Source organism: Schistocerca serialis, chromosome 1, assembly GCF_023864345.2.
Source record: "Schistocerca serialis cubense isolate TAMUIC-IGC-003099 chromosome 1, iqSchSeri2.2, whole genome shotgun sequence".
Lineage (NCBI taxonomy): Eukaryota > Metazoa > Arthropoda > Insecta > Orthoptera > Acrididae > Schistocerca > Schistocerca serialis.
Genome location: NC_064638.1, coordinates 619,656,760 through 619,684,473, shown reverse-complemented (window position 1 = coordinate 619,684,473; position 27,714 = coordinate 619,656,760). Strand labels below are relative to the sequence as shown.

General features: G+C 38.1%; 1 protein-coding gene across 5 annotated transcripts in view; it reads left to right on the top strand.

Moving 5' to 3' along the window:
• LOC126478081 (golgin subfamily A member 6-like protein 22) overlaps positions 1–27,714 on the top strand; it is a 406,782-nt gene that overhangs the window by 281,424 nt on the left and 97,644 nt on the right. For 4 of the 5 annotated variants that reach the window (XM_050103673.1, XM_050103670.1, XM_050103674.1 and 1 more), the window contains exons 9-10: positions 19,414–19,591; positions 19,787–19,951. In XM_050103673.1, coding sequence (XP_049959630.1) covers positions 19,414–19,591; positions 19,787–19,951 — 343 coding nt within the window. The remainder of the gene's footprint in view (positions 1–19,413; positions 19,592–19,786; positions 19,952–27,714) is intronic. The other variant, XM_050103671.1, reaches the window with a different exon arrangement.

The window sequence follows — 27,714 nt, the reverse complement described above, 5'->3', positions numbered from 1 at the left end:
GTGCTATGTTATTTCATTGATTCCATTTCCTTTGCCCTCCCTGTCCAGAATTCACATCGCCATCCCAAAAAAAGAAAGAAAGGGGAAATTAATATACATTGTGTCACAGAGATCATTGAGCTAATGATTACTGGACTGGACAACTACAGGGAGAACTTGTCTTTAAGGGGAAATGAATATATCTTGTCACAGAGATCATTGAGCTAATGATTACTGGACTGGACAACTACAGGGAGAACTTGTCTTTACTTTGTGCAGTTTTCTCCAACACATTTTGGAGATACAGGATAAAATCTTACACATGTAGATTTTTGGGTATCTTAAAGAATAAAAAGTACCTGCTCTGACTACCAGAAGTAAGCAGATACCATATAAAAAAAGTGCAATTATTTCTGGGTGATTTGTGTACATAGTTACCAAAATTGAATGCTCTTTACATTTAGGTAGTTTGGAATATTAGTCACCATTTAATGCATTACAAACCATGAGCTGTGTTTGATAATTATCATTAACTATTACAGTTAAAGAGCAGTATCTGTATAAAGATATTATATGTGTTAACACAATACATACTTGTTTGTGGTAGTTATGTGTAATCTTCTTGCCATAAGATGCACAACTTCATAGTGAGTCAAAGGCTGAACGCTATGGAAATTAAACTTATGTCAGCATTATAGAAAATAATGACTAAACCAGGGATTTTATTGCTGCAAGTTAATTTTTTTATTTAAACACTTGTAAATGACTTATTATGCAAAGAATACATCAAATAAACATTCCTAACTGTGATTTTGTTGCACCTTTTGCATTTACTTTCAGTGTCAGCAACTTTTGCAACTGTTTCAACATGAGCACCTTTTATATTTTACTCCATTTTTCTTCTTTCACATCTTTAACTCTTTCCTAACAGATTTCATGTACTTATTTTTGAGATCAACTGTCGAATGTTAGGTTTTTGTCCTGAAAGAGCATCTGATGCAAGACATGCACTTAAAAGTTTGTTCATCATTTCAGTTTTTGCAACATAGAAATAGAGATAGGTATGTTCCACTGAACCTCATCTGGGCCACTAAGAGGAAGAGGTATTTTGAAAATTTGCATTATCTGATCAAAAATAAACATTTTAATCATCACTAATGAACTACAGATGTGCTGCTTGACACAGTAACTGAAGGAGACAGTAACTGTGTTAAGCAGCGCATTGCTAATGCTGTATTTGAATGTTACAGGATTGTTTTTCCTACTCAGATACATTAACTTGAATTTGTCCACATTTAGAGCAAGCTGCTATTCATCATACCAAGTAGAAATTCTATTTACATTGTCTTGTATCCTGCTGAAGTCACTCAATGGTGACACCTTCTTGTACATCACAACATCATCAACAAATTTCTCCTCACCCTGCCCATGAGATCATTTATGCATAGAGAGAAAAACAGTAGTCCTATCACACTTTCTACAGCATTACATAGCAAAGCAATATAAAATGGAACCCATCATGTCTGGTTGGTAATAGGGAAGGCAAATGATTGATTTCATTTTAAATTTTGGGAAATTGCAGGTTATGTATGAAGGAGACAGCATATAGAAAACTAGTGTGACCCATTCTTGAGTACTGTTCAAGTGTTTGTGAAGAGAAAGACATCAAAGCAATTCAGAAGCTTGTTACTAGATTTGTTATCTGAAGTTTCAGTCAGCATACAAGTTTTACAGAGATGCCTTGTGAACTCAGATGGGAATCCCTGGATGGAAGACAATCATCTTTTCATGAGGCGCTATTAAAGAAATTTAGAGAATTAGCATTTGAAACCAAATGACTCTACTGCCGTCAGTGTACATTTTGCATAAGGACAAAAAATATAGATGAGAGAAAATAGGGCTTATACTTATCATTATAGACAGCTGTTCTTCCCTCATTCTGTTTGTGAGTGGAGATGGTAAGAAAATGACAGCTGTTCTTCACTCATTCCATTTGTGAGTGGAGCTGGAAAGAAAATGACTATTAGTTGTACATAGTACCCTCTACAGTGCATCATATGTTGGCTTGTGGAGTATGTACATTGATGTAGATATATAATGGCTTTCTTTACCTCATTTCTGCTTGGGAGATTGGGAAAATTTTGTTTTAGCATTTACATGACACTTTCTAAGAAGCCATTGCAACCTATTTGCTCAGCAGTACTTACGAAATGACCATTGAAGATTTTTATGATTAGCTCTTGGTTGCTTATATGTTTGTCATCACTATTTAAGACAAAGTCTTTAGGTGTACTCTCACAGTCAATACCTGTTCCATCCCTTGTTACATCCCAGATTGTTTGGTTTTGTTATGGAATTCGTTGATATCGGAGATAAAATATAACTTGACAGTTTAATTACTTTGCTTAATACTTGACAGTATTTTTTATAATTATTTTTTTGGGTTCTGTTTCCTGATTTTCTTTCCTGTAATGTATATTTCTCATTTTTGTTTGCAAGACGTTATCGCCTTTGTGATCCATGGCTTTTGTGATGGTTCTTTGCATAGATTCTTGTAAACCTTTTTGGCACTGAGACTCAAATATTGATGCAGTTTCAGTACCAAAGAGATTATATTTTGAACTGATGTCCGTTCTAACTAGGAACACAAAGAAGAGCACAGCTGTAAAATAGTTACAGTTTATTAGGCAGTGGAGTAACATCAACAAGAATACAATGAAATTAATTTACATGTCTCAAATACATATAACAATTGAAGGCTCAGAGGCCCATGCAAGCCCTTATAAAGATGCTATCCACATCAGGTGTTGCTGGTGTAGTGCTGTGCATGTGTGGCGGACTTGATGACAGTGGTTGGTGACTGGGTTGCACTTGGCAGCTGCCTTGGTTAGTTGAGGATGTGCCATTTGAATCTTGGAGCACACTACATTAGGTGTAGTGGCCCCTGACATATGTCCGCCATGTGCAGTAGGTGTAGTAAGTGGTGGATTACTACATTCTTCATTTCGTGCAGGGAGAAAGATCAGTTGTCACTACCCCTGAAGCTCTGACTGAAGAGATGTCCACAATGTAGTGTACATGATGGTGCAGGACGTGGCAGCCAAAGGCACAAGAAGCTCCTGATTCACCTTGGCCAGTACGTACAGTCGAAAGTGAGTGGGATGAGGGCACCCCCGCCACTTGTGGACCACATGGTGGCCAGTAAACAGGACCAGTGGCAGGGGAACGGGAGCCCTCTGGATGTTGGAGTCCATGATGAGGGGTGCAGACACAGGCAGCAATGATAACACACTGGATAGGAGAGGCTCTGGGAGCAGAGACATGGCTTCTGTTCGCGGTGACAGCAGCATCTGCTCAGCGCAGTGGGAGGTGCTGGCTACAGGAAGCAAACTCAACCTAAGTGCTGATGAAACCCTGACTGCCGGGATAAGTGGGTATGACCAGGCCTTCTTTACCCCAGAGTGGCCAAAGCCGAGAAAGAATGAGGCATTGGACCCATGGCCTGAGGAAGGGTCCCCTGTGCCCCTTGTGGGATGCAACTAGTTCTGATGGCATGCCATCAGTTGATCTTCAGTGTGAACAGTGAAGGCTGTGGATGACAGCCAGAATCCAGTGAGAGTGTCATTCAAATGCCCTGACCCAGACTGATGTGCCAGATGTGGACATTGACAAAACTGGCGCCGATAGGGGACACTTGTCCAGTAGCAGGAGACTGAGCAGGGTCCACAACTGACTGCCATGAAGGAGCTCTGTGGGACTCTCGGTCCCCATTAGCGTCATTCTGTAAAAGCTTTAAAAACTGTTAGAGCCTCCTTAGCCAGTAAATCTTCTATGTATCTGTGTCCTAAATGTTTGAACAAGACATTGAGGCTTGCCATTCAACTGTGGCTGGAAGGGAGACACCATGATGTGGTGAACACAGTTGTGTGTACAAAAGTCCTTGAAAGACTGCATCATTAACTGAGGACCATTGTCCAAAACCCGAATTCAAGGCAAGCCTATGGAGAATATCTATGAAAAGGTCTTCACAGTCACATCTGCTGCCACATCCAGGCAACAAACAACATAAGGAGAGTGAGAAAAAGCATCACTTGATAATATAACCAGAAAGTGTCTAAAAAAGGATAAGTGAAATCAATGTGAACTCTTTCATAAGGGTGTATAAGAGCTAGCCACAGTGAAAAAAACAGTGTGCAGCACCACCTGCTGCATGCCAATGGTTTTGTAGTAGAGACTCCACAGTGCCCCTGGTGTAATAAGCAGATGACCTCCCACCACAGAGTTGCTGGAACAACAACATGGGGGGTACACTCTTCCGTTGACAGGATAACAATGCCATCCAAGAGGGAGAGACAGTGGCTCCATGCATAAAAATTTCAAAGCAGATCTGATATCTGGACTGATGTATAACCTGTCAGAGCACCAGATCCACTGCCACAGCAGAGGCAACATGGGGAACTAGTGATGGGGAAACCATCTACCATGTGTCTTGTCTTTATATCCAGTCGAAAATAAAGCAGTTCCTCCTGGTTGTACAAGGGGTCAGGGCCCATAGGGAACAAAGACAGAGCATCTGCATTCACATGTTGCAATGTGCGATGAAGATTGGTTTTATAATTTGGCCGGGACAAGAACACAGTCCAATGCTGAAGATAATGAGTGGTTTGTCCAATAAGGATGCCAGCGGGTTAAACAGGGAAACATAGGGCATGAAGTCAATAATTAAATGAAATTTTGCACCGTACAAGAACACATGAAATTTTTTTAGGTTGTAGACAACAGCAGGAGCTTATTTTCCCACCTGAGAAAAATGTTGCTGAGCCAAGTAAAGTGTATTTGATGCAAAGGCAATAGGCTGTTCAGAGTTGTTTGAATGGCAGTTGGTCACCCCACCCCATACTGGGACACATCTGTGGCCAAGACAGATGTTCACGGGGTTGAAATGTTGCAGGACACAGTGCAAAGTGAAGAATATCCTTAATTGCACAATAGAATGTTCATAGGCTGCAGACCAGCCAAAAGAATTATTTTGCAGAAGCAACAGTAGCTGTTTGGGGAACAAACATGTGATGGTAGACCACTTTGCCAATGAATGCCTGACGTTTTCATAGATTACACAGATGGTGCAAGGCCATAATGGCAGCAATACTTTGTTCCATGAGGCGCATGCCCTGCCAGGAAACTTCATGGCTCAATGGAAGGCTGGAGAAAGTAAGACTCAGCGAGATTACATTTGAGGCCCACTGGCTATAGAACTGTAAATAAAGACCAGAGATTATTGTAGCACCTGTTGTGATGATATCATTAAGATAGTTAATGCAGTGAGGGACAACCTTTGTAACTTGTTGTAAATAACCTCGAAAGATGGCAGGTGCAATAGGGACTCCAAACATTATCTGTTGATACTGATAGAAACCAAAAGGTGTATTAAGCACAAGCAACTGTTTTGATACCTAGTCAAATGGGATCTGAAAGTAGATTTCGGTCAAATCTATTTTTGAAGAGAACTGACCCCAGCGAAACTTGTGAGCAACACCTCCAAGCGAGGCAGTGGGTAAGTACCCACGACTGCCTGTGCAGTAATAGTGATCTTGAAGCAGGTGAACAACCAGTGCCTGAGCCTCAGTCAACATAGCCAACAACTACTCCAACAAGGCTGTATGTGCCTGCTATTGTCTCAGAAGTGGCTGGAGTAAAGCCTCCATGAAAGAGCCGAATAGCAGAAAAACCACAGAAACTGAAACACATGAAAATTCAACCCTTGACATCACTGCTTGTGTTCTAACTAGGAACACAAGGAAATACATGGCTGTAAAAGAGACAAAATTTATTTGGTCATGGACTGACATCAACAAGAATAAAAAGAAATTTCACACTACTCAAAAATTCACCTGAAAGCCTGGAGGTCCAAGAGTGCCCCTAAGAAGATGCCGTTCATGTCAGGCATTACTAGTGCAGCACTGCACAAGCACAGCAGACTAGGTGGCCCCAGGTGCCCACTTTGGGTAGTAGTGGGCATGCCATTTTAATGCTGGCGCACAGTATGCTTGCCATAGTGGCCCAACTTACTTATGCTGTGGGTGGTAGGTGTAGTAGCCACTTGGTTACTACATCTGTTTCAGAATAGATTTGATTCTAGTTTACATCATAGAGGTATGATTTAAAGGCCCCAATCATTTATAGGTCAGACAATGTTCCAGTAGGACTCAGTTTTATTCTGGCAAATGTTCATATTATTAACAGTAGGCCTCTAACCATCATGATGAGAGAGCACATTCAGTATTTTAGTAATGATGATACTGCCCAGTTTTCCTTTGTCTACAAAAAATGTTATCAATTAGAGGGCTTGAATGTGAACTTACTCTGGTGGAAAAAATGACAACTAGAATTGAGTTGTAGGTGTACATCAAGTTTTCCAGGTTCATCTTCCCTCTGCTGTGTATTAGGAAGTTGATGAAGTCTCAGAGTACTACAAAATCTGTTCTACAGGTAAATAAGTGCAATAAAAGTTAGTTAATCTGATTCATAAAGAGGTCAAGATCCCCTGAAGGTGCCCTAATGTACCTGGTCTTGGTAGTGACTTTCATGTCACTTCTGTGATGCATTACTCTATTACACATTCATTCCTTTTACAAGCTGTAAGCTGGTGCGCTGGGAGAAGGAGGTATGACTTGTCTCAGCAACCAATATGCTACAAACCAATCGCAAGCTTCCACTCCCAGCACCCTCCAATCAGGGGCCAAGTAAAAGTGTGCAATCAGTAAGAGGTTAGAACTGCTTGCGGAAAGTTCAATAGCACATGCTTCAAAATGTTACTCTAGACAAAAATAGTGTACATCAATTGATTTAGACAGTTATTAAAAGAATAGCAGCACCTCCTCTATTTCGTTGTTTTCTTCAGTATGAAGACATCAGATTGTACTAGGGTCATTCAATAAGTAATGCCCCATAGTTTTTAAAAAGCCATTAATATACATAGACAAATGTCCTTGTTGGTGCTTCATATTTTATGTTTGTTCTGTGCGCTGGTAAAGTTTTGAACCGTTCTGGCAGATGACAGAGCCATAGTACAACGTCAAAATGGTGTCTACACATGACTCACACTATGAGCAGTGTGCTGTTATTGAATTCTTGTGTGCAGAGAAAGAAACTGTGGTGAACATCCATAAACATTTGTGTATGCAGTGTATGGCAGTCCTGCAGTTGATATGAGTACAGTTGGGCGATAGGTAGAGAAAGTTGCAGCCTCAAGAAATACAGAAACAGAACTTCAGGCATGCTGAATTGTACAGTTGCCATTATTCATGCCGACAGGCGCATCACAACTGCAATTGGCTCTACAGTTGTCGGTCAACATTGGAAGTGTGTCTGCAATGATCAAGACTCTCAGATATTCAAAGAGGTGCCCATGATGAGTTCCACAAATGCCCACAGTGGACCACAATATTCAAAGGAAGACCATTTCATCTGAACTGTTGGAGCATTTTGAGACCGACAGAGAGGCCTCTCGGTCACAGATCGTTACGGGGGACGAAAGCTGGGTGCACCACTTTGCACCAGAAACAAAAAGGCAGTCCATGGAGTGGCATCATCCTCATTCACCAAAAAAGAAGAAATTCAAGCAACACCCTCTGCTGGAAAAGTTACGGGGACAGTCTTCTGGGATTGTGATGGAGTCGTTCTCATGGATGTGATGCCAAGAGGGTCAACCATAAATTCAGAGACATGCATGAAGACTCTGAATAAACTCAAGAACCATTTCCAATGTGCTCAATTGGACAATAATCTGGCAGAAATCTCACTCCAGCACGATAATGCACATCCACACACAAGTCTGAGAACCCAGGAACACATCACCAAATTGGGTTGGACATCATTGCCTCATCCACCCTACAATCCAGACCTGGCACCCTCAGACTTCCATCTCTTTGGGCCACTGAAAGATTCTCTACGGGGAACACACTTTGAAGATGACAAGTGTCAGTCATGCAGTGAAAACTTGACTTTGACTACAGGACAAGAGCTTTTACCAGCAGGGAATACATGCTCTTCCACAATGGTGACATATGGCCATAGAACGTGATGGAGATTATGTAGAAAAATAGGACATGAACAAGACATGTTGATGTATATTACCACCAAATTGTGACTCTTTAACAATAAATATGTTCTGAGAAAAAAAAAGTGGGACATTACTTATTGAACGACTCTTGCAGCCAGGTATTAAAAGATTTTCCACTGCTGAGCAGATGTGAAGCTCAATGAAGCACAGTACATAGGTGGGATCTATACTTCCATAGTCTTGCACATTGACTGTGAGTTCATTTAGCTTATTGCACAAGCCTCTATCATTCTGCTGGAAGATGGCTAGTTGATGCTTTCCAGAGGCAGTTATCGTGTTTTGTCTAAAAATAATTAGTAGTTGATGAATACAGAGATACATTCTTGTCCTGTGATTTCAGGAACCACTTGTCTAATGCAGTCTGTCTATATGCACCATTTTTTGTGGAGTCAAGTTCTTCCATAATTGGTGCATTTAGAAGGGCACCTTTTTTCTGTGCATACTGTGATTAGCAAACAACTCTCTACTAAAGTTGCTTACATCTTCAACATGAATATTACTGAAAAGTTTGCAAGTATTTTATAATTTATAGTAAGTACATTGATGAGACAGCTTCTTTTACACAGGATTGTAGGATCAAGTCATATCTCTTGGAGATGTTCACAGGGAATACCTTGAGGTGATGAAGTGACAACAATTTCTCCTTGAGAATTTGTATTATATCATAATCTTCATTGAAGGCAGCATCCAGTGTACCACATCATGTAGACATTTTTTACATTTTCAGATTCGCAGCCTGCTATGATTTTCTTGTATTTTAGCGCCAGGTTTCACTGTTCCACACACTTCAGCACTGCTAAAATTTCTTTTTACAATTTTGGCCATATCTCTTCCATGACTGTCTACACAAATATGTACATGTTTTGTGGAGGTTTTTTTTTGAACAGAATGCTTATATGCGTATTGTTATTGGAACTTTCACTTGTAGCTGAAAGTTTAGGCTTTGACATACCAGATATAGTGTTTTTATGAAAACTTCTGCTTTTGACATTTTTAACACTTGAACAAAGCTTTGGTTCTGAGCTAGTCACTGGCATACTGCAACTAGAAGAAAGAACATTAAATTTGTTTACATTCACAAATCTTCTGTCATGTACTGTTAATGACATTTTGCACCTCATGTCCTGCCTTTGTTGCTTTGTTTCTTACATTCTAATGATTTTTGGTTCCATTGCACAGCATATCAAGCTTGTTTTGCTTCAACCCCAGTTGCATATTTTGTACCTCACACTGTTCTTTTCTCATTTTAGACCAGCAGTTACATACTTTTAACATTAAATGCATTCCCTAAATTTTGAAAATTCACTTTTACACTTCTTACATGCTACCATTTTGACTGCATTACTGTAATTCATTCTAGCTATAAAATCATGTACACCTATACTCATGAAAATCTTTTTACACTTCTTACAAGCTACTGTCTTGGCTACATTACTGTAATTCATTTGAGCGATAAAATCACATATACCTATACTCACCAAAATCTTTATTCATGTTGTGTATTTCCGGCATACGGTATTCCCTTTTCCAAGCTCAACAGTCCCATTATGAAATAATAGATGAAAAACTATTCTGAAAAGCCTGGTCGTGATAAGTACATATTAAGAAAGTTATTCCTCTTGTCCAGGTGTGGCTCATGTTTTCCATACAGGGGAAAGCTGTGACATTTATCCATCACAACTAACCTATACATCAGGCTACGCTACACATCGGTTTGTCATCACAACCAAGATTTCAATGGGAGGAGAGAGCTTACATATTGCATTTTCTTTCCGTTTCATAATCAATTAAAAGACGTTATTTGGAGGGACAAGGATATTTGATGTTGCGTATATCAGCTTCACTGCTGCTCCTCCCCCCCACCTTCAATGCTAACCCTGAGACAATTAACATTTTTTTGTGTTCAGTCTGGGTATTTATGAGTCTGTGTGACGAAAGAGCCACATTTCCGTGACATCACAAGTCTTGTGCTGTGATTTTTGGAGGAATAAATGAATACTAAGTTGTGATCGAATCAAGCAGTTTTGTGGAAAAAAATCTTCATTGGCCCATATTCTCTAGCATGTTCACATGATGAAACACACTCTCTGCTGAGAAAGAGAGCTCTTATAAATGCCTAATATTGTATTGTATTGTATTTTTATTGATCCAGGCAATCATAGTATTGTACAGCTATACATATGTTATTGGATAGGTCAAGAGAGCTATTTACAAGTAATTTTTACAAATTGATTTTTACATTATTTTGTAGCAAGGAAATTATCTATCTTAAAGAAAACAGTTAATACAAACCATAGAATTGTAAGGTTGTACATACGATATTGGGCAGGTCAAGGGAACATATTTGCAAGTAATATTTAATAAATTGATTTTACATTATTTTGCAATGAGGAGGTTAGCTATCTTTAACAAAACAGTAAATACAAATGTTGTATGGTAAAATACAAACAGCCAATACAAATGTAATAGTAAAGTAGTCCAGTGTATTTCATAGACATGCACAGTATATAATAATCCAGTATATTTCATAGACATGCACAGTATATAATTTTCAGACCTAATTGAACATTTATCATATTGTTTACATTTTTAACCCCTTTCAAAAAAATGATCAACTGCATAAAAGCAATGGTCCAAGAGATATTTTTTAACTTATGTGTGAAGGCTCTTGGGTTCTTTGTTGCTTTGATTTCATTGGGTAAATTATTATACATTTGTATCCCGACATTTAAAACACTTTTTTGGTAGCAGGTAGTTCTGGACTGAATCATATGTAGGTCAGATTGCTACCTTATTGCATAGTTATGAATATCTCCATTGAATTTTAGTGTGCAGTCATTGTTTAACGGGTATGACTTGACAAATGAGACGATATTATAAATGTAAGCAGAGGGCAGTGTCATAATGTCATTTGTTTTGAAATGTTGTCTGCATGATTCGTTGTGTCTTACATTACATATTATGCGTATTGCCTTTTTTTGCATTTTGAAAATATATCTACCTCCTGGTAAGTTCCCCCAAAATATGATTCCATACTGTAATGTAGAATGGAAGTAAGCATAATATACATGTATGAGAACAGATTTTGTGACTGATTTTTTGAGTATCCTTAAAATGTAACACACAGTTGAGAGCTTGTTTGAGATATAATTTGTGTGAGTCTCCCACTTTAGATTTCCTTCAAGCCATATGCCAAGAAACTTGACAGAGTCCACACACATAAGCTCTTGGTTATTTAGAATCACATCAGGCATTTCTTGTTTTTGGGATGAGAGTCTGAAGTTGATGTACGTTGTTTTCTGTATGTTTATAATCAGTTTGTTCTCGTTGAACCATTTGCTGAGTGACAACATAAGCGGTTTAATTTTTTGGTTGTGATCCTCTGTATCAGTACCCGTTATTAGTATACTTGTGTCATCGGCAAATAGTGTGGTATGTCCTGTAGCAAGCTTCGTACTTATATCATCAATGTATAAGCAGAAACAGTATGGGTCCCAGGATTGAGCCTTGTGGCACACCATATCTAATGGGCATTGTGTCAGAGGAGTGGACAGTAGATCGATGGGTGGTTGTATTCTTTTTTTTTTTCAAAATTAATTTCAACTTTTTGAAATCTGTTTGACAGGTAAGATTCTAACCATTTGTTTGCAATTCCTCTTATACCTTTATTTGCTAACTTCTTAAGGAGTATGGTATGGTCAATTACATCAAAGGCTTTGGATAACACTAAAAAGATACCAGTAGTGATTTCCTTATTATCAAGTGCTTTTAAGGTTTTGTTGAGATACTCATAAATACACTCCTGGAAATGGAAAAAAGAACACATTGACACCGGTGTGCCAGACCCACCATACTTGCTCCGGACACTGCGAGAGGGCTGTACAAGCAATGATCACACGTACGGCACAGCGGACACACCAGGAACCGCGGTGTTGGCCGTCGAATGGCGCTAGCTGCGCAGCATTTGTGCACCGCCGCCGTCAGTGTCAGCCAGTTTGCCGTGGCATACGGAGCTTCATCGCAGTCTTTAACACTGGTAGCATGCCGCGACAGCGTGGACGTGAACCGTATGTGCAGTTGATGGACTTTGAGCGAGGGCGTATAGTGGGCATGTGGGAGGCCGGGTGGACATACCGCCGAATTGCTCAACACGTGGGGCGTGAGGTCTCCACAGTACATCGATGTTGTCGCCAGTGGTCGGCGGAAGGTGCACGTGCCCGTCAACCTGGGACCGGACCGCAGCGACGCACGGATGCACGCCAAGACCGTAGGATCCTACGCAGTGCCGTAGGGGACCGCACCGCCACTTCCCAGCAAATTGGGGACACTGTTGCTCCTGGGGTATCGGCGGGGACCATTCGCAACCGTCTCCGTGAAGCTGGGCTACGGTCCCGCACACCGTTAAGCCGTCTTCCGCTCACGCCCCAACATCGTGCAGCCCGCCTCCAGTGGTGTCGCGACAGGCGTGAATGGAGGGACGAATGGAGACGTGTCGTCTTCAGCGATGAGAGTCGCTTCTGCCTTGGTGCCAATGATGGTCGTATGCGTGTTTGGCGCCGTGCAGGTGAGCGCCACAATCAGGACTGCATACGACCGAGGCACACAGGGCCAACACCCGGCATCATGGTGTGGGGAGCGATCTCCTACACTGGCCGTACACCACTGGTGATCGTTGAGGGGACACTGAATAGTGCACGGTACATCCAAACCGTCATCGAACCCATCGTTCTACCATTCCTAGACCGGCAAGGGAACTTGCTGTTCCAACAGGACAATGCACGTCCGCATGTATCCCGTGCCACCCAACGTGCTCTAGAAGGTGTAAGTCAACTACCCTGGCCAGCAAGATCTCCGGATCTGTCCCCCATTGAGCATGTTTGGGACTGGATGAAGCGTCGTCTCACGCGGTCTGCACGTCCAGCACGAACGCTGGTCCAACTGAGGCGCCAGGTGGAAATGACATGGCAAGCCGTTCCACAGGACTACATCCAGCATCTCTACGATCGTCTCCATGGGAGAATAGCAGCCTGCATTGCTGCGAAAGGTGGATATACACTGTACTAGTGCCGACATTGTGCATGCTCTGTTGTCTGTGTCTATGTGCCTGTGGTTCTGTCAGTGTGATCATGTGATGTATCTGACCCCAGGAATGTGTCACTAAAGTTTCCCCTTCCTGGGACAATGAATTCACGGTGTTCTTATTTCAATTTCCAGGAGTGTAGCTGTGGTAGTTGTATTTTGCTTTCTAAAACCATGCTGGTGTTTTGTCAATGAGGATAGTTTATTAGTAAAGTCTTCCAATCTGGTGTAAAATAATTTTTCAAATATTTTTGAGAAAGAGCTGAGTTGTGCTATGGGCCTGTAATTGGCTACATCATTTTTAGAGCCCTTTTTGTGAAGTGGGGTAATTTTAGAAGTCTTTAGTAGGTCAGGGAAAACTCCATTTGTAAAGGATGCATTTATTATGTGGGTTAGGGGTTCTACAATGGATTCTCCACATTTCTTTACAATTAAATCAGGAATGTTGTCACTACCACTGGAGTAATTATTCTTTAGTCCTTTTATAGCTGTAAGTACTTCAGTATTGGAGACTTTGTGAAGAAACATTGATGCCTGTACTGGTATGGTTTCTATTAGTGTTTGGTGTTGAGTATTTGGTCTGTGGCAGTTGTTCTTTATCAGGTTTTCTGCTATTTTGCTAAAATAGTCATTAAAACCATTTACTATTTTTTGGGAATATCTGATATTATAGAACATACTTCTGTTAAATTAATAAGAAAATCTGCAGATGTCTTAAAAAATGTAAAAGTGAGTAAAAAAAATTGTAAGGGGCAGGAGGCGAATCTCTGAATTTGAATTGCATAACTCCACAGTCCACACTTATATCCATTATATTACCATGATTTCACTAGCTTAAGTGTCTTATATTGTGTGATGCCCTAAATGCCAAAATATCATTAACTGACACATTTAACAATAACAAATTGTATCAATGTGTTTTTGATATGTTCAATTCACCATTGCCTTGAAACAGGATACTTTCATAACACACAAGTTATAATATCAAAACAACAAAAAATTCTAAAAAATCCTTTAACTACCAATAGGATGTTTTCCATAATTATCTTACAACTATTTGTACGAATAACAGCATGTATTGAAGAATCCTCTGTGTGCTAGTGTTCTGAAACATCATTTATTCATAGGACGTGACTTATAATATAAAACCTTGTGTAAAACCCACCAAATATAGGCTTCAACAAACCTAATATGGCATCTACCTAGTTCTGCTTGTGTTGTATACATGACAGTACAGCTAGGCTGGAGTGACCAAGCTTTCAAGACGCCCATAGAACTGTGCTCTGTAGAAGCCAACCCCTCAAGCCTCTGCAACATAGAGTTTGACCATCATTTTAGGGTTGGCCTAAACTACTACATTTTCAAAACATCAGTTGATATCAACAGTTCCAAAAACATTGACTGTCATTACACAGATTCATATGGGAAATATTCTAAATGCATCCTGATAATTTAATTTCTTTAATATATTACTGAGAAATGTACAGGGCATTTCAAAATGAAAGTACAGGTTCTAAGGCTCTGAAGCATTTATTACATTCAACTTACATTTATAAATAGTACATCAAATGAAAGAGCAGCAGAAACAGTTTTTCTTACAAGTGTTCAATGTGACCGCCATTTGTTTGACATTGAGTCGGTATGGGAGTTCTTCCCAAACCTTGATCAGTGGGTCTGGTATAATTGTTGCAACAATGCTGTTTCTAAAGTCAGGTGGCTCAATGGTTAGCAGAGACACATACACAAGATCCGTTATGAATCCCCAAATGTAAAAGGTGTGTTGAGTCAGCTCGTGTGTTAACGTGGAGGTCATGCAAAACAAGCTCTGGCATTCGGCCCCTTGCAGCAAATCCAGCGTTAAGGTACAATGTCGTTTAACCAATTGCACACTGAATTATGTTAATGTGGAGGTGTACCATCCTGCTGCCAAATAAAGTTTTGTGGTTCAGCTTCTTCCAGTTGAGGAAAAGAACCATAATTTAGAGCCTCAAGATAAGAAATGCCAGTTATAGTTGCGTAACTGAAAACGAAAGGCTCATAAACTTTCCACAGGGATATGGCACAGAAAAATTCAGCTTAGTCTCTCTCCAACTATACCATCTCATGCAGATTGGTTGACCCCCAGATATGCTCATTACTTGTGTTCACATTTTACTTTAGTGAAATGTCGATTCATCACCGAAGACGACACAATCCAGAAAATCTTTATCGCCTTGCAGCAACATTTCGGTTGCAAAGTTGACATGTAAGCTGTACTTTTTGTTGTGCCTATCTGCAACTCAACACTCTGCTATATAGTGAGTAGCAACTTTCCTTTTCATAATATTTTTATATTCCACCCTGGATTTTCCATTGTTTGGAATGTATTTTAATATGTATTTTGGGTGGCTCCAGCTCAGAGCTTTTAATTATGACCCACACTTGCTCCAGTTTCCATATGAAGAAAAAGTGTCAGAAATCAAATGAGTATAAGTAACGATACATTGTATTTTATTCTATCTAGAACTACTGACTGGAGTACTGATTTGTATTGAATATTTTAATGGGACTCCTGAATGAAGAACAAGTGGAACTCATGCTTTTATTAAGTTGCTTTCATGAGGAAGCAGGTAACCCCACTGTGATGCAAAGTTTCACAGTGCATTTGTGATCAAAGGGGTAAAATACATGTATGAACAAGTGAGGCTAGGGATCACAGATCAAGCTTCTTAAATGTTACTTACATTTTGCAAACTCAAGTCTGTGTTCTGTAACTCAGAACACATAATGTGCATTATGCGCACTATTCATTGACTTTGTGGTGCCTTAAAAAAGGAATACTCATCTGTGACTGAAAGTTGCAGTGTTTATGTGTGAAAATTTTGAGACTGTATGCAGAATTTAGTTGCTTTGCCACATGATTCTTCTGCAGTAAGAGAGATTAAAGAACTATTAGTTAAACTAGAACTGCAAAATGAATTTTATGCTTCCTCGCAACAGCCATGAAAAACTGGAGAAGGAGTCTTTTGAAAAAGAAACCCACTGTTCTATTTTGATAGATGTGGCAGATGCTCAAGAAAAGCTTATCCAAATACCCTGATGGGGGGATACAGCAAGAGCAAGAATGTTGATTACTGTTTAAAAACAAAATACACACCTGATGTGTCCATTGAGGAGTGCATTGCTGTTCTATTTACAGGTTTTTTCTGGGTAATCATAAATGCAAATTCACAAAAAAAACTTTTATTTCTGCAACAGTTTTCTGAGTGAATGTCAGTGTGTTTAGTGATATTTTTCACTGTACTTTTTGATTCTTTAGTGAATTCTTTTGAGTCAGGTGTTAGTTAATGACATACATACGATCCATAACAAATTTTATCATTTGAAACTTGCACTGTCTCCAGCAATTTTTTTTTTTCATTTAAAGTGACACCTCCATTTTGCTCCTTTCTTGTAACATTTTTGTATCTAAAAAATGTGGCCCTAATAATGACTAGTGACATACCAGGCACACACACACACACACACACACACACACACACACACACACACACACACACACACACACTAATTAATTCACTGAGTGCGGTTCACGTTCAGTGAGAACAGACAAACTGCTATTAATCAGTGAAAATCACATGTTTTTTATGTAAAAAAACACACACAAATCAAACTACACTGCCAATTAAATTCCCAGAACAGATAATCTTTTAAACAGAATATTCAAAATTCGTGATAGTTTATGTTTGTAAGAAACTGAATTAGAAGCCACATGTTAAAGATCATCTTAAACATTTAAGTTCTTCAAATTTTCATATAACATTAGATTTTGGGGATCAAAATATCCAAAAGTTGACTTACTTTCTTCTATTTTCATTCACTACTGTTTAATGACATCATATTCTGGAGTAACTTGTCACTGAGGAAAAAAGTATTTGTTGCATGTAAGTATCTTTATTTATTTATCTATCTTCTTTCATCTGAGATCATCTCACAATAATATAGGATTTTTGAAGGCAAAACAATGCAGATCGATATGCCAAAATGAAAAGCACATAGCGTATGTATTTTGCTTTATGAGGATGTAATTTACGATATAGGTCAGTTGGCTGGCTATAGTCTAGATTACGGACCATTCTGACATTTGCCTCAGTAATCTAGGAAACCCACAGAAAACCCAAATCAGGATGGGAAGACAGAGCAACTACATTCTCCTGAATATGAGGTCAATGTCTTAAGAGGTGCAATGCCTCATTCAGTAAGTCCTTATGGTATAATGATCATAGTAATCATGATCCTTCTAATGGAGATATACAGGGTGTTACAAAAAGGTATGGCCAAACTTTCAGGAAACATTCCTCACACACAAAGAAAGAAAATATGTTATGTGGACATGTGTCCGGAAACGCTTACTTTCCATGTCAGAGCTCATATTATAACTTCTCTTCAAATCACATTAATCATGGAATGGAAACACACAGCAACAGAACGTACCAGCGGGACTTCAAACACTTTGTTACAGGAAATGTTCAAAATGTCCTCCGTTAGCTAGGATACATGCATCCACCCTCCGTCGCATGGAATCCCCGATGCGCTGATGCAGCCCCGGAGAATGGCGTATTGTATCACAGCCGTCCATAATACGAGCACAAAGAGTCTCTACATTTGGTACCGGGGTTGCGAAAAGAGCTTACAAATGCCCCCATAAATGAAAGTCAAGAGGGTTGAGGTCAGGAGAGCGTGGAGGCCATGGAATTGGTCCGCCTCTACCAATCCATCGGTCACCGAATCTGTTGTTGAGAAGTGTACAAACACTTCGACTGAAATGTGCAGGAGCTCCATCATACATGAACCACATGTTGTGTTGTACTTGTAACGGCACATGTTCTAGCAGCACAGGTAGAGTATCCCGTATGAAATCATGATAACATGCTCCATTGAGCGTAGGTGGAAAATGAGCTCTAACATGGAAATTAAGCGTTTCCGGACACATGTCCACATAACATCTTTTCTTTATTTGTGTGTGAGGAATGTTTCCTGAAAGTTTGGCCATACCTTTTTGTAACACCCTGTATGTGGTATTCACTATAGAGCTTCTTGTAGACAGTACATTTATCACCATGTGAAGTTTGTTGTGAGCAGTCAATCACAATTTGAAAACAGCGGTAGCATATGTAGATATAACACTTGAAGGAGAAATGATTTACATCTACATCTACATCCATACTCTGAAAACCACTGTGAAGTGCGTGGCGTAGGGTCCTTCCCATTGTACAAGTTGTTAGGGCTTCCTCTCATTCCATTCACATATGCATGAAGAATGACTGTTTAAATGCCTCTGTGCATGCTGTAATTAGCTTAAACTTGGTCTTACAGTCCCTACAGGAGCATATGTAGAGGGTTATATATTCATAGATCCACCACCGAAAGCTGGTTCATTAAACTTTGTAAGTAGGCTTTCTTGGGGCAGTGTGCATCTTATCTTCAAGCTTCTGCCAGTTCAGTTTCTTCAGCGTCTCCATAACACTCTCCCATGGGTCAAGATACTGTGTCCATTTTTGCTGCCCTTGTATGAATATGTTCAATATCCCCACTTTAGTCCCAAACACTTGAGCAATATTCTAGGATGCATTTTGCAAGCAATTTTATTTGCAAACTGATTTCCCATATATTCTGGCCATGAACCAGTGGCTGCCACCTGTTTTGCCTTTGACTAAGACTATGTGATTGTTCTTTTCATATCACTACAAATGTACAGTCTGTCACTCAGTCTTAGTGTGGCACAGAAAGGAGTGAGGTGTACAGCTAAAAAAAATTGTGTGTGTGTGTGTGTGTGTGTGTGTGTGTGTGTGTGTGTGTGTGTGTATTTTACTGTGCATGGTTAAGAAAAGGTGAGAGAGATTGAAACTAGTGAACTTTAAAATAAATGTATGCATGTGGAGAAATGTAAAGCAGATAACTAATCCACTAGCAAGTGTCAACAAGTTTTATTGCTCACTAAATTCCATGTGCTATACAATCGCTGATATATCTTTTGTTGCTGATTTTTCATATCCTTCATATACAAATTAGCCTCTGAAGTTACAGCAACCTATGTTATTTGTAGACAGGAAAGGTGTTCACATGCCTAATGTAATTTAAATAATGAGGATTTGTTGTACAAACAGGAACTGAAAATACATTTTCATGAGCAGATAAACCTAACTTCTTGTTATTAAGTACACTTCTAATGAAGTTATTTGTTTACAATACAGGTTGAACAATTGAGATCAAATCTAGCAGAAAAGGAACAATATTACCAGAAGGAAATAGAAAAAACCCGAACAAATGCAGATAGAGATATCTTCGACCTTCGTAGAAAATTGGACAAAATTGATATGGCATACCAGGAACAAATGGAAAAACTGACAGAAAAGCATGAGAAGGAAATTGGTATGTATCGTTTTAAAATTAATACTGAAAGTATTTCTATTTTTCAGGTATTATAGATTAACGTGTACCAGAAATCTGAAGAAACAAAATCATGTTTCTTTAGTTGTTATGTTTTAACTGATGTAATTGATGAAATAAATGTCGTTAATTGATAGAAGTAAGTTTCAGTAAGCTATCCTCTATTTTCTCATTTAGAACATTTAAATGAGGAAGCAGAACGGAGGGTACAACAAGTGGAGCAGAACTGGCAGTTACAAATAAGTTCAACAAGAGCTACTCTTGAGTTAGTAAAGGAACAGATGCAACGCGATGCAGATGAAAGGATGGAAAGTCTTAAAGAAAAATATCAGCAGCAGCTAGGTTCGTAACTGCTCTTAAATCAACATCAGTTGTCAACAGCATTCCTTTGATGTAGGCTCTCAGAATGTTTCCATAATTCGAGACTGATAGAGGAGATTTTTATTTATGTTTGTCAGTTTGTGTGTTCTTTAACAACTTACAAGCAATGATCCAGACCTGAAATCCAACTTAATATTTGGGCAACTTTCCGATACAATCATAACTGAATTACAGTTATTCAAGTAAATGTTTAGGAGTAACTTCACAACTAGCATGAAAATTAATAGCATTTTTGAAACTCTGATATTTGAACCCTTTTTTTATACTGCAGTGTTTATTCCTATCCTGTGATGAGACACAACACCCTGTCATGAAAAACTGGCACCTTGTACAATTTGCCTGAATATGAGACAATTTTATATCAGTCATTGACTAACAAAATAATTCATAACTTTGTGCAAGGAATGGGGTGGAGTCTTCATAGAAAAGTAAGCCTTAGTTATATTAAGGTTTGGTTAAATAATTGATAGTTGTGAACTTGTAACCTCTCCACTTATGTTTACCATCCTACTAGTTAAATTTACTTACAACTGACTTTAATTGTGCAGTTTTTTGTCTATAGAATGAATTGTTTAGAGAGGCATTTTGTTAATTAATCCATTTACAATAACTGTGTGCTATCATTCACAAAGGCAGTCAAGTCAGTGTTTCATTTCTGGAAATATTAGGAATTGGAATTTTTACATGTACATTTACGCTTCATTAAAATACACTAACTGTGTTTCACTGTTGAATGACTGACTATGGAACTTCAAAAAAGGTCTACATTTAATACTCCAATGCAAGCCATTAGCGACCAAGAGACACAAAGCATTTGGGTCACTAATTCCTGAAGAGATTTTGTCTAACAAAGATGTAATAAATTGCCTCCTAGTACTCTACAGGGATACAGACTGGCTTTACTAGAATTGCAGGGAGAGGTACCACACAATAAACTTATTTTCACTTATTTTCATTGTGAGAAACAGGGGCTACATCCACTGTTGTTATACCTCCCTGATTAAATCAAAATAATGTTTAAGTAATGCATTTTCTTGTCCAAACACATTTAAGACACTTAACAGAATACCATAGCTCTAGAACTCCGTTTCTCATTCACATGTTTATTTTAAATAATTCAGATTTGACTTTGTAGATGAATTGCTATTTTGCTTTCCTTTCCTGTTCATTTAAAAATATGTATATTAATTAAGTAAATTTACTTTGGATAGCACCAAACTATTTACATTATCCTCACATATCAGAAAAACACCTTGTGACTGTACTTCAGAGCCTGGCCAAAGAAGTCATCTAATTAAGTTATAATGAGAAGTTAAAAGTAATGCACAAATGAACCAAGTTATGATTAGTTTTACTTAAACAAAGTAATGAATAAACCAAACATAGAAATATTGTATAATCAATATTAATCTTCCAAAGGTATAACTAAAAAGGAAAGAAGCAGTTAAAAATCGAAAAAATGGTGAAGACGACACTAGAGTCAAAAATCAAATACATAAAAGCTTTGGGACACCAATTGCTGAAAAGAATTTACAGAACTAGAGCATTTCACAACCATATCAGGAAATGGATGAAGAGGTCAACAAGCTCATCTAACAACTCATATTGGTCTTTGATGGCTAACATGATTTTTGAGTTTTTAGGAAGTGAACAAATGAGAATAATGGTTTAAAAGTTCAGTCAAGCAGTTCTCCATGTTTTTTTACCGAATTATTATACTGAGAAGTGGACTGATTCCTTGTGCAGATCTACAGTAATTGCAGATATTAAGACTTCATGCTTCACGAAACCATAAATGAGATATCTCAATCTGGCAAGTTGGAGAACTGTAATCAAATTTTCCAACTGGTTAGTAACAAGAAGTGATACTAAAAGGGCAAAGTAAAGATAGTCATGAGATGCCACTTTTGTGTAATTTTCTCCATGAATTATGCTCCTGCAATAACATACTGAACTTACTACCACATTGGCCTGCATATGAGCCATACTCATGTATGAGCTGCACTGTTAATTATGAGGCCAAAAATTTACACTGCATTATCCATTTTCACAATGTAATCACACTTGATCACACCTTTCCCCTCCACTCCCCCAGGAGGCTCACATCTCTTTTCTCAGAACATGCTTGGCCACTGCAGGACATTACAGCAACAGCACAAATAAAGTTTGGAATTAGTGCGAAATTTACATGCGTCTGTCACAACAAAAATTACTGTAATTCTGGTTCTAATTCAGCAACAGCAATGAAAATAGTACCATTGGAAAACTAATGAATAGACCTTTACATAGATATGCTACATGGCAAGTTTCTGAGTATTTTCATACTAAAGGTCATTGACCTTGACCTTTGACCTTGAATATCTAAAACATCCCATCTTCAATTTTTTTTTAAAAAAAACATATTTAATTTCTCCAGTGTGTTACTATAAATATGGTAAGTATCAAGATGGCACACCAAAGGCATCATGCACAAAAAATTATTTTGTCAGCATCAAAACACTACCGAAATGTAGAAGGTAACACACATATATGAAACACAACTTATGATAAAGTGCAAGCCATAAGTAATATTGTACAAAAATATGGTTTACATTATTATAGTGGTATTATGAACTATTTACATTACATTACATTATTTACATTACAGCTGTAATGAAAAGGCAATGAAAAGTTATTAGATCTCTCCTCACAATTCTCCAAATAAATTGTTAATGTTCGCCAGATCTGATGCAGGGAGATTGTATTTCCTTCTTGTTGGTGTCACTGGATCCACTCTTGTGATAATGTCACATTTTCTGATGATACAAGTGTCTGGTTTGGCAGGAAACACATATGACGGAGATGGTCCATGTGGATACAAGAAGTTGACCTTTACTTCATCTGTTTCTTCACATGTTTGTAAGACATATTCAACCCACCAATGACTGTCATACAAACAAGCAAAAAATCCATGTGTATTTGTTAACATCATTTTATTCACCATAGCAATCACTGACTCTTTTCTACTCTCTAATGAAGCAGAATATGTCTTTGTCTTTACTAAACCTTTGTTAAAAGGAATTACACAATGAAGCTTATGGTTACCTGGAATCGTCCTTGTATTTTTGAAATGTTGTTTCAGCTTGGCCATATCTTCATAATGATGGAAAACCGATGTATAATGGAAGACACATGAAGGAATATTTTCCTTGCACCACTCAAACAACTGTCGTGATGTCAAAATATGATTTTCGTAAGGTCACGTGAGGCTGGCAAGTCTTGCTAATCTCTTTATGGTCCCTGCTACCCCATCACAGGGTCCTTTACCATGTGCTGTAGCAAAAAAATGCCATTCTGCTGTAACATCAAAATCTTCTTGATGGTAGGACAGATTCATAAAGTTCTTCCTGTTTTTTCTTGAGCAGCACATCCATCTGAAAAGCAATAAATGTGCTTTGGATTTGAAAACTGACATTTTAAGAAATTAGTGAAATTTGTATGGAAAGAATAAACTCACACTGCATCATGCTGAAGGCAGTCAGATATTTCCACGTATGATACATGTCATATTTGATTAGTGCTTGAGTCTCTGTAGCAAGATACAAATGGGTGAATTGTAGCCTGTGAATTATTCCAGTGGACTCCTTGTACCTTATCCTGAGTGGTGAAGGAGTAATTTTCTGCAAAGTCACAAAGAAAAAGAAACTCATTTACTTTGAGACCTTCTTTAATGATTTTACAGAAATGTGACTGCTGCTGGGAGATAAATGAGTGTGGTAGAAGCTGTTGTAACCTAGATGCAGACACCTCAATGAAATCATCTGTTGATTTTGTTATAGCCTCTAGAACTACCCTGCCTGTAGTTAACCAACACTTATATGCAATTTTGTCAATACAGTTTTTACCAAACAGACCATACAGATAATCAGTTAGTCTTGTCACACCTGGACAATAGAGACATAAATCTAAGAAACATGCTGGTAGTGCAGGATTACATGTACCAAATGCTACGCAGTACTTGTATGATGGTAATGTGTATTCTTCACTCTTTGTCAGTGCTTTAAGCTTACAACATTCAATCATGAACTTGAAATTCACTTGCAAGACACACACACAAACAGCATGGGTTCCACTGGCATTGGCAAGAACACAGTGCTTTGGCCGCAACTCACAACTTTTTGAGAATCCAATATTTATATCTAGGTATTAATCTTGAAATATGCATACAGTTCCTTAAGATTGTGCAACACTAGCTGCTTTTGTTTATGTACTGTAATTCCATTTTCTTTCACAGACACAAAGTCTTTTCCTCCTGGCATCATATGGCTCACGTCATGATCACAGTAAAAATCACGTACACACTGAACAGTTTTCTCACATAATGTCTTACCTGGCTTTGGATTTGGTGTCACAATATACCATGTTCTATTAACTGTTTTGCTCTCCGCACCATGTAATCTGAAGCAGAAAATTCTTTCATAGTTTTCCTTTTACTCCAGCTCTTTGGGAGTACAGTTAGAACTTGTGTTTTGTTGCACATACGGTCTGAATTGTGAAACTTATCTTTCAGCTGGATGATAATTTCACTTTCTCCATTTTCACACTCTTCTTTTTCCGGTTGTGCCACATAAGTATGCTCCAATACAGAGGCTATTTTTCAGTTTTTGCTTTGGGTACTTTTTCTCACTCTAAAGCCTCTTTTTCTTCACAGGAGATTCACCTAAATACTGAAGGCTACTATTTAAAGCATGGAGTGCCAGATCTGATGCTACTTCATCTTCACTTAAATCTTCTCCTTAAGTACCTGGCACAACTGAGGCAACGTTGTGATTGTTAGGTTTTACAATATTTTTTCCCACATTTACTGCAAATTTTTCCAGCTAACAATACATAAGGATATTTGTTTATCATCCACTACCGAACATTCCTTAAATTCTTCTGCGCTCTTGCATGACCTTCTTCCCTAAATGGATTGCAACAATACCATTTTGACTTGAAATCCATTTTTTACTAAATATTACTTTATGACACATTTATGTTGCACTTTCTTAAACAAGCCACAGCCATAAAACATACGAAACAAAATTTGCATAATATATAGAGATCAGTGGACTAATGGTGACTAGTTGAAATAAGAGTCTCTCCGATTGGCTGTTCACTAAAACAGGCTAATGTTGATTGGTTGAAATAAAGGTGTCTCTCATTGGCCGTTCACACCTAGAAATATTAAAGAACTGGTCTGAATAAAAGTAGCTGCCATTGGCTGGTGTTATAGAAAAAACTGGATACATTGGTGCTTACTGCCTGTTGATGGTGTACTTAAGTTGACAAAACAATTTTTTGTGCATGATGCCTTTGGTGTGCCATCTTGATATTTACCATATTTACAGTAACATACTGTATCAATTAATTATATTTTTTTCAAAAAAAATTGAAGATGGGGTGTTTTGAGATATTTAAGGTCAAAGGTCAAGGTCAGTGATCTTTAGTATGAATATTCTCAGAAACCTGCCATGTTGCGTATTGTAAAGGTCTATTCGCTAGCTTTCCAATGGTACCATTTTTATTGCTGTAACTGAATTAGAACCAGAATTACAGTCATTTATGTTGTGACATACACATGTAAATTTAGCATAAATCCCAAACTTTCCAGACTTATAACTTTCTTCACAGTTGTAACACACACCTGCAAATTGGTATTTTTCCGTCTATTATCTGGGTCACTGAATGCATCAAGTCTGAAAGAAATCCAAGAGGGTCAGGTTGATAGGTGCATTGAATTGACACTTCTACTAATTACACTCCCCCTCCCCTCCCCTCTTCTCCCCTCCCACTCTGCCTTTCCATTGGATAGTCTTCTTGGTGTTGATCATAGTTGAATTTACTTTAAATGTGAACAGTTTAGGTTAGGCTTTACCATGACTGTTAATGACTCAAATGAAACAACAAGTTTAGTGTCACCAGTCACTGTTTATTTATGGCCATGATGCATTTCAAAGATTTAAACCTCCATCATCAGGTGGATTTACATTTGTTAGTATGACATACATGTGAACACTATTTCAGAACATGGTTTGGGTTTTTTGACAAAAAACTAACTTATATCTGATGGTAAAAATGAAATAAGTAAAATAGAATACTTCCAGTGGTCACAGGTTCCTTGCACTGTTGTCATACATCACATTTGTACTGTCATATTTGTAAACAAAGTTGGTGTCTCTAAGCTGTTAGGTGGATTTATCAAAAGAGAAAAATTATCACAAAGTATAAAGAATATGCATCATAACCACATTATTACAGAATAAGTTTTAAAGGATTTTGGAGATCTTCATTTTGAGGTGTTGAATACGTGTGTTGCAGAAATTATTTCAGGTGGTATAAAGATCCAATTTTGTCAAGTTTATATAGTTTAAAATTCATACTCATTTGTATAATCAGGTGGCATGTTGCTAAGTTTAAACACAATAATTATGTTGGCTACAGTGGTAAAATGATACATAAATAACAATTTTAGTTGGGATTCATAGATAGAAATGAAAGGAAGAGGAAGAGAAAGAGGAAGAGAGAGGGAGAGAGAGAATGGAAGGAGTGATTGGATGGCAGCAAACTTTCCAAATCAGGAAATTCTTAAGATTACATTTTTATTACACATAATAACTGACTAAAGGTTGGGGTGATATATTGGTTAATGCCTTAAAATTGCAGATAGATGTACAATTTGTACCATTAATTGATGCACATATAGTTTCGAGCTGACAGGGATCACAAGCAGTTGGTGTGATTTTGTGTGTGTGTGTGTGTGTGTGTGTGTGTGTGTGTGTGTGTGTGTGTGTGCATTGCAAATTTAATAACTTAGGCAGTTGCTGAAAACAGAGATGATACTGTTTTAGATATTGTCATATTTGTCACTTAGGATGGATTCAGGTTTTTGTGTTTGGTGTTTGTATATTTGGAGTGTTTCAAGGATATCTAGTTTTCTGGCTTTAGGTTGGGTGTGTGGAATGCTGACACTTGTATTGTTAACATGGTGTTTTGTTTCATGCGGGTGAGTGGCTATTGCTGATGTGTGATATGTTTTCTTTTTTAGTGCGTCTATGTGTTTTTTGAATCTAATCTCAAACTATCCACATGTTTGGCCTTTGTGTGCTGCTGTTGTTAGGTAGCTTCTGTCTAACCTTTTTGTCTATAGTAAGGGATATGTTTATGCCTTTTTGTTTGAATACATTGGCAATCTGATACAAAATATTACCTAGTAATGGGATTGTATGGACGAAGTTGCTTTATTCTTCTTCTTCTTCCCCCCCCCCCCCCCCCCCCCCCCACCCACTGTTTAGTCTTTTAGGGTTTCTACTGTGGAACTATTATAACCATTATTTCAATTTCTTGTTCACATGTATCTTCAGAGAGTGGGGGATAACTCTATTGGTCATGCACCACGATATTGCCATTTTGTGGGCTGTGGGGTGACAGAATGAGCTGTGGATTGTAGTATGGTTATATTAGGCTTCTGTTAAGAAGGTAGAATGTAGTACATTTGTCTCAAAGTTTACAATTACAAAGCATAGATTTTTTTTGTACTGTAGACACATCAAATTACTTTTAAAAGATATGGTTATATTAATTAACATATTTAAGCAGGCATTTCTGAATTTTTATACATGAACAATTTAACCAGAACATATATAACGCTTATGGTAATTTTGCAGCTTGCAAATAAAATATAATAACAATGAATTTACAATACA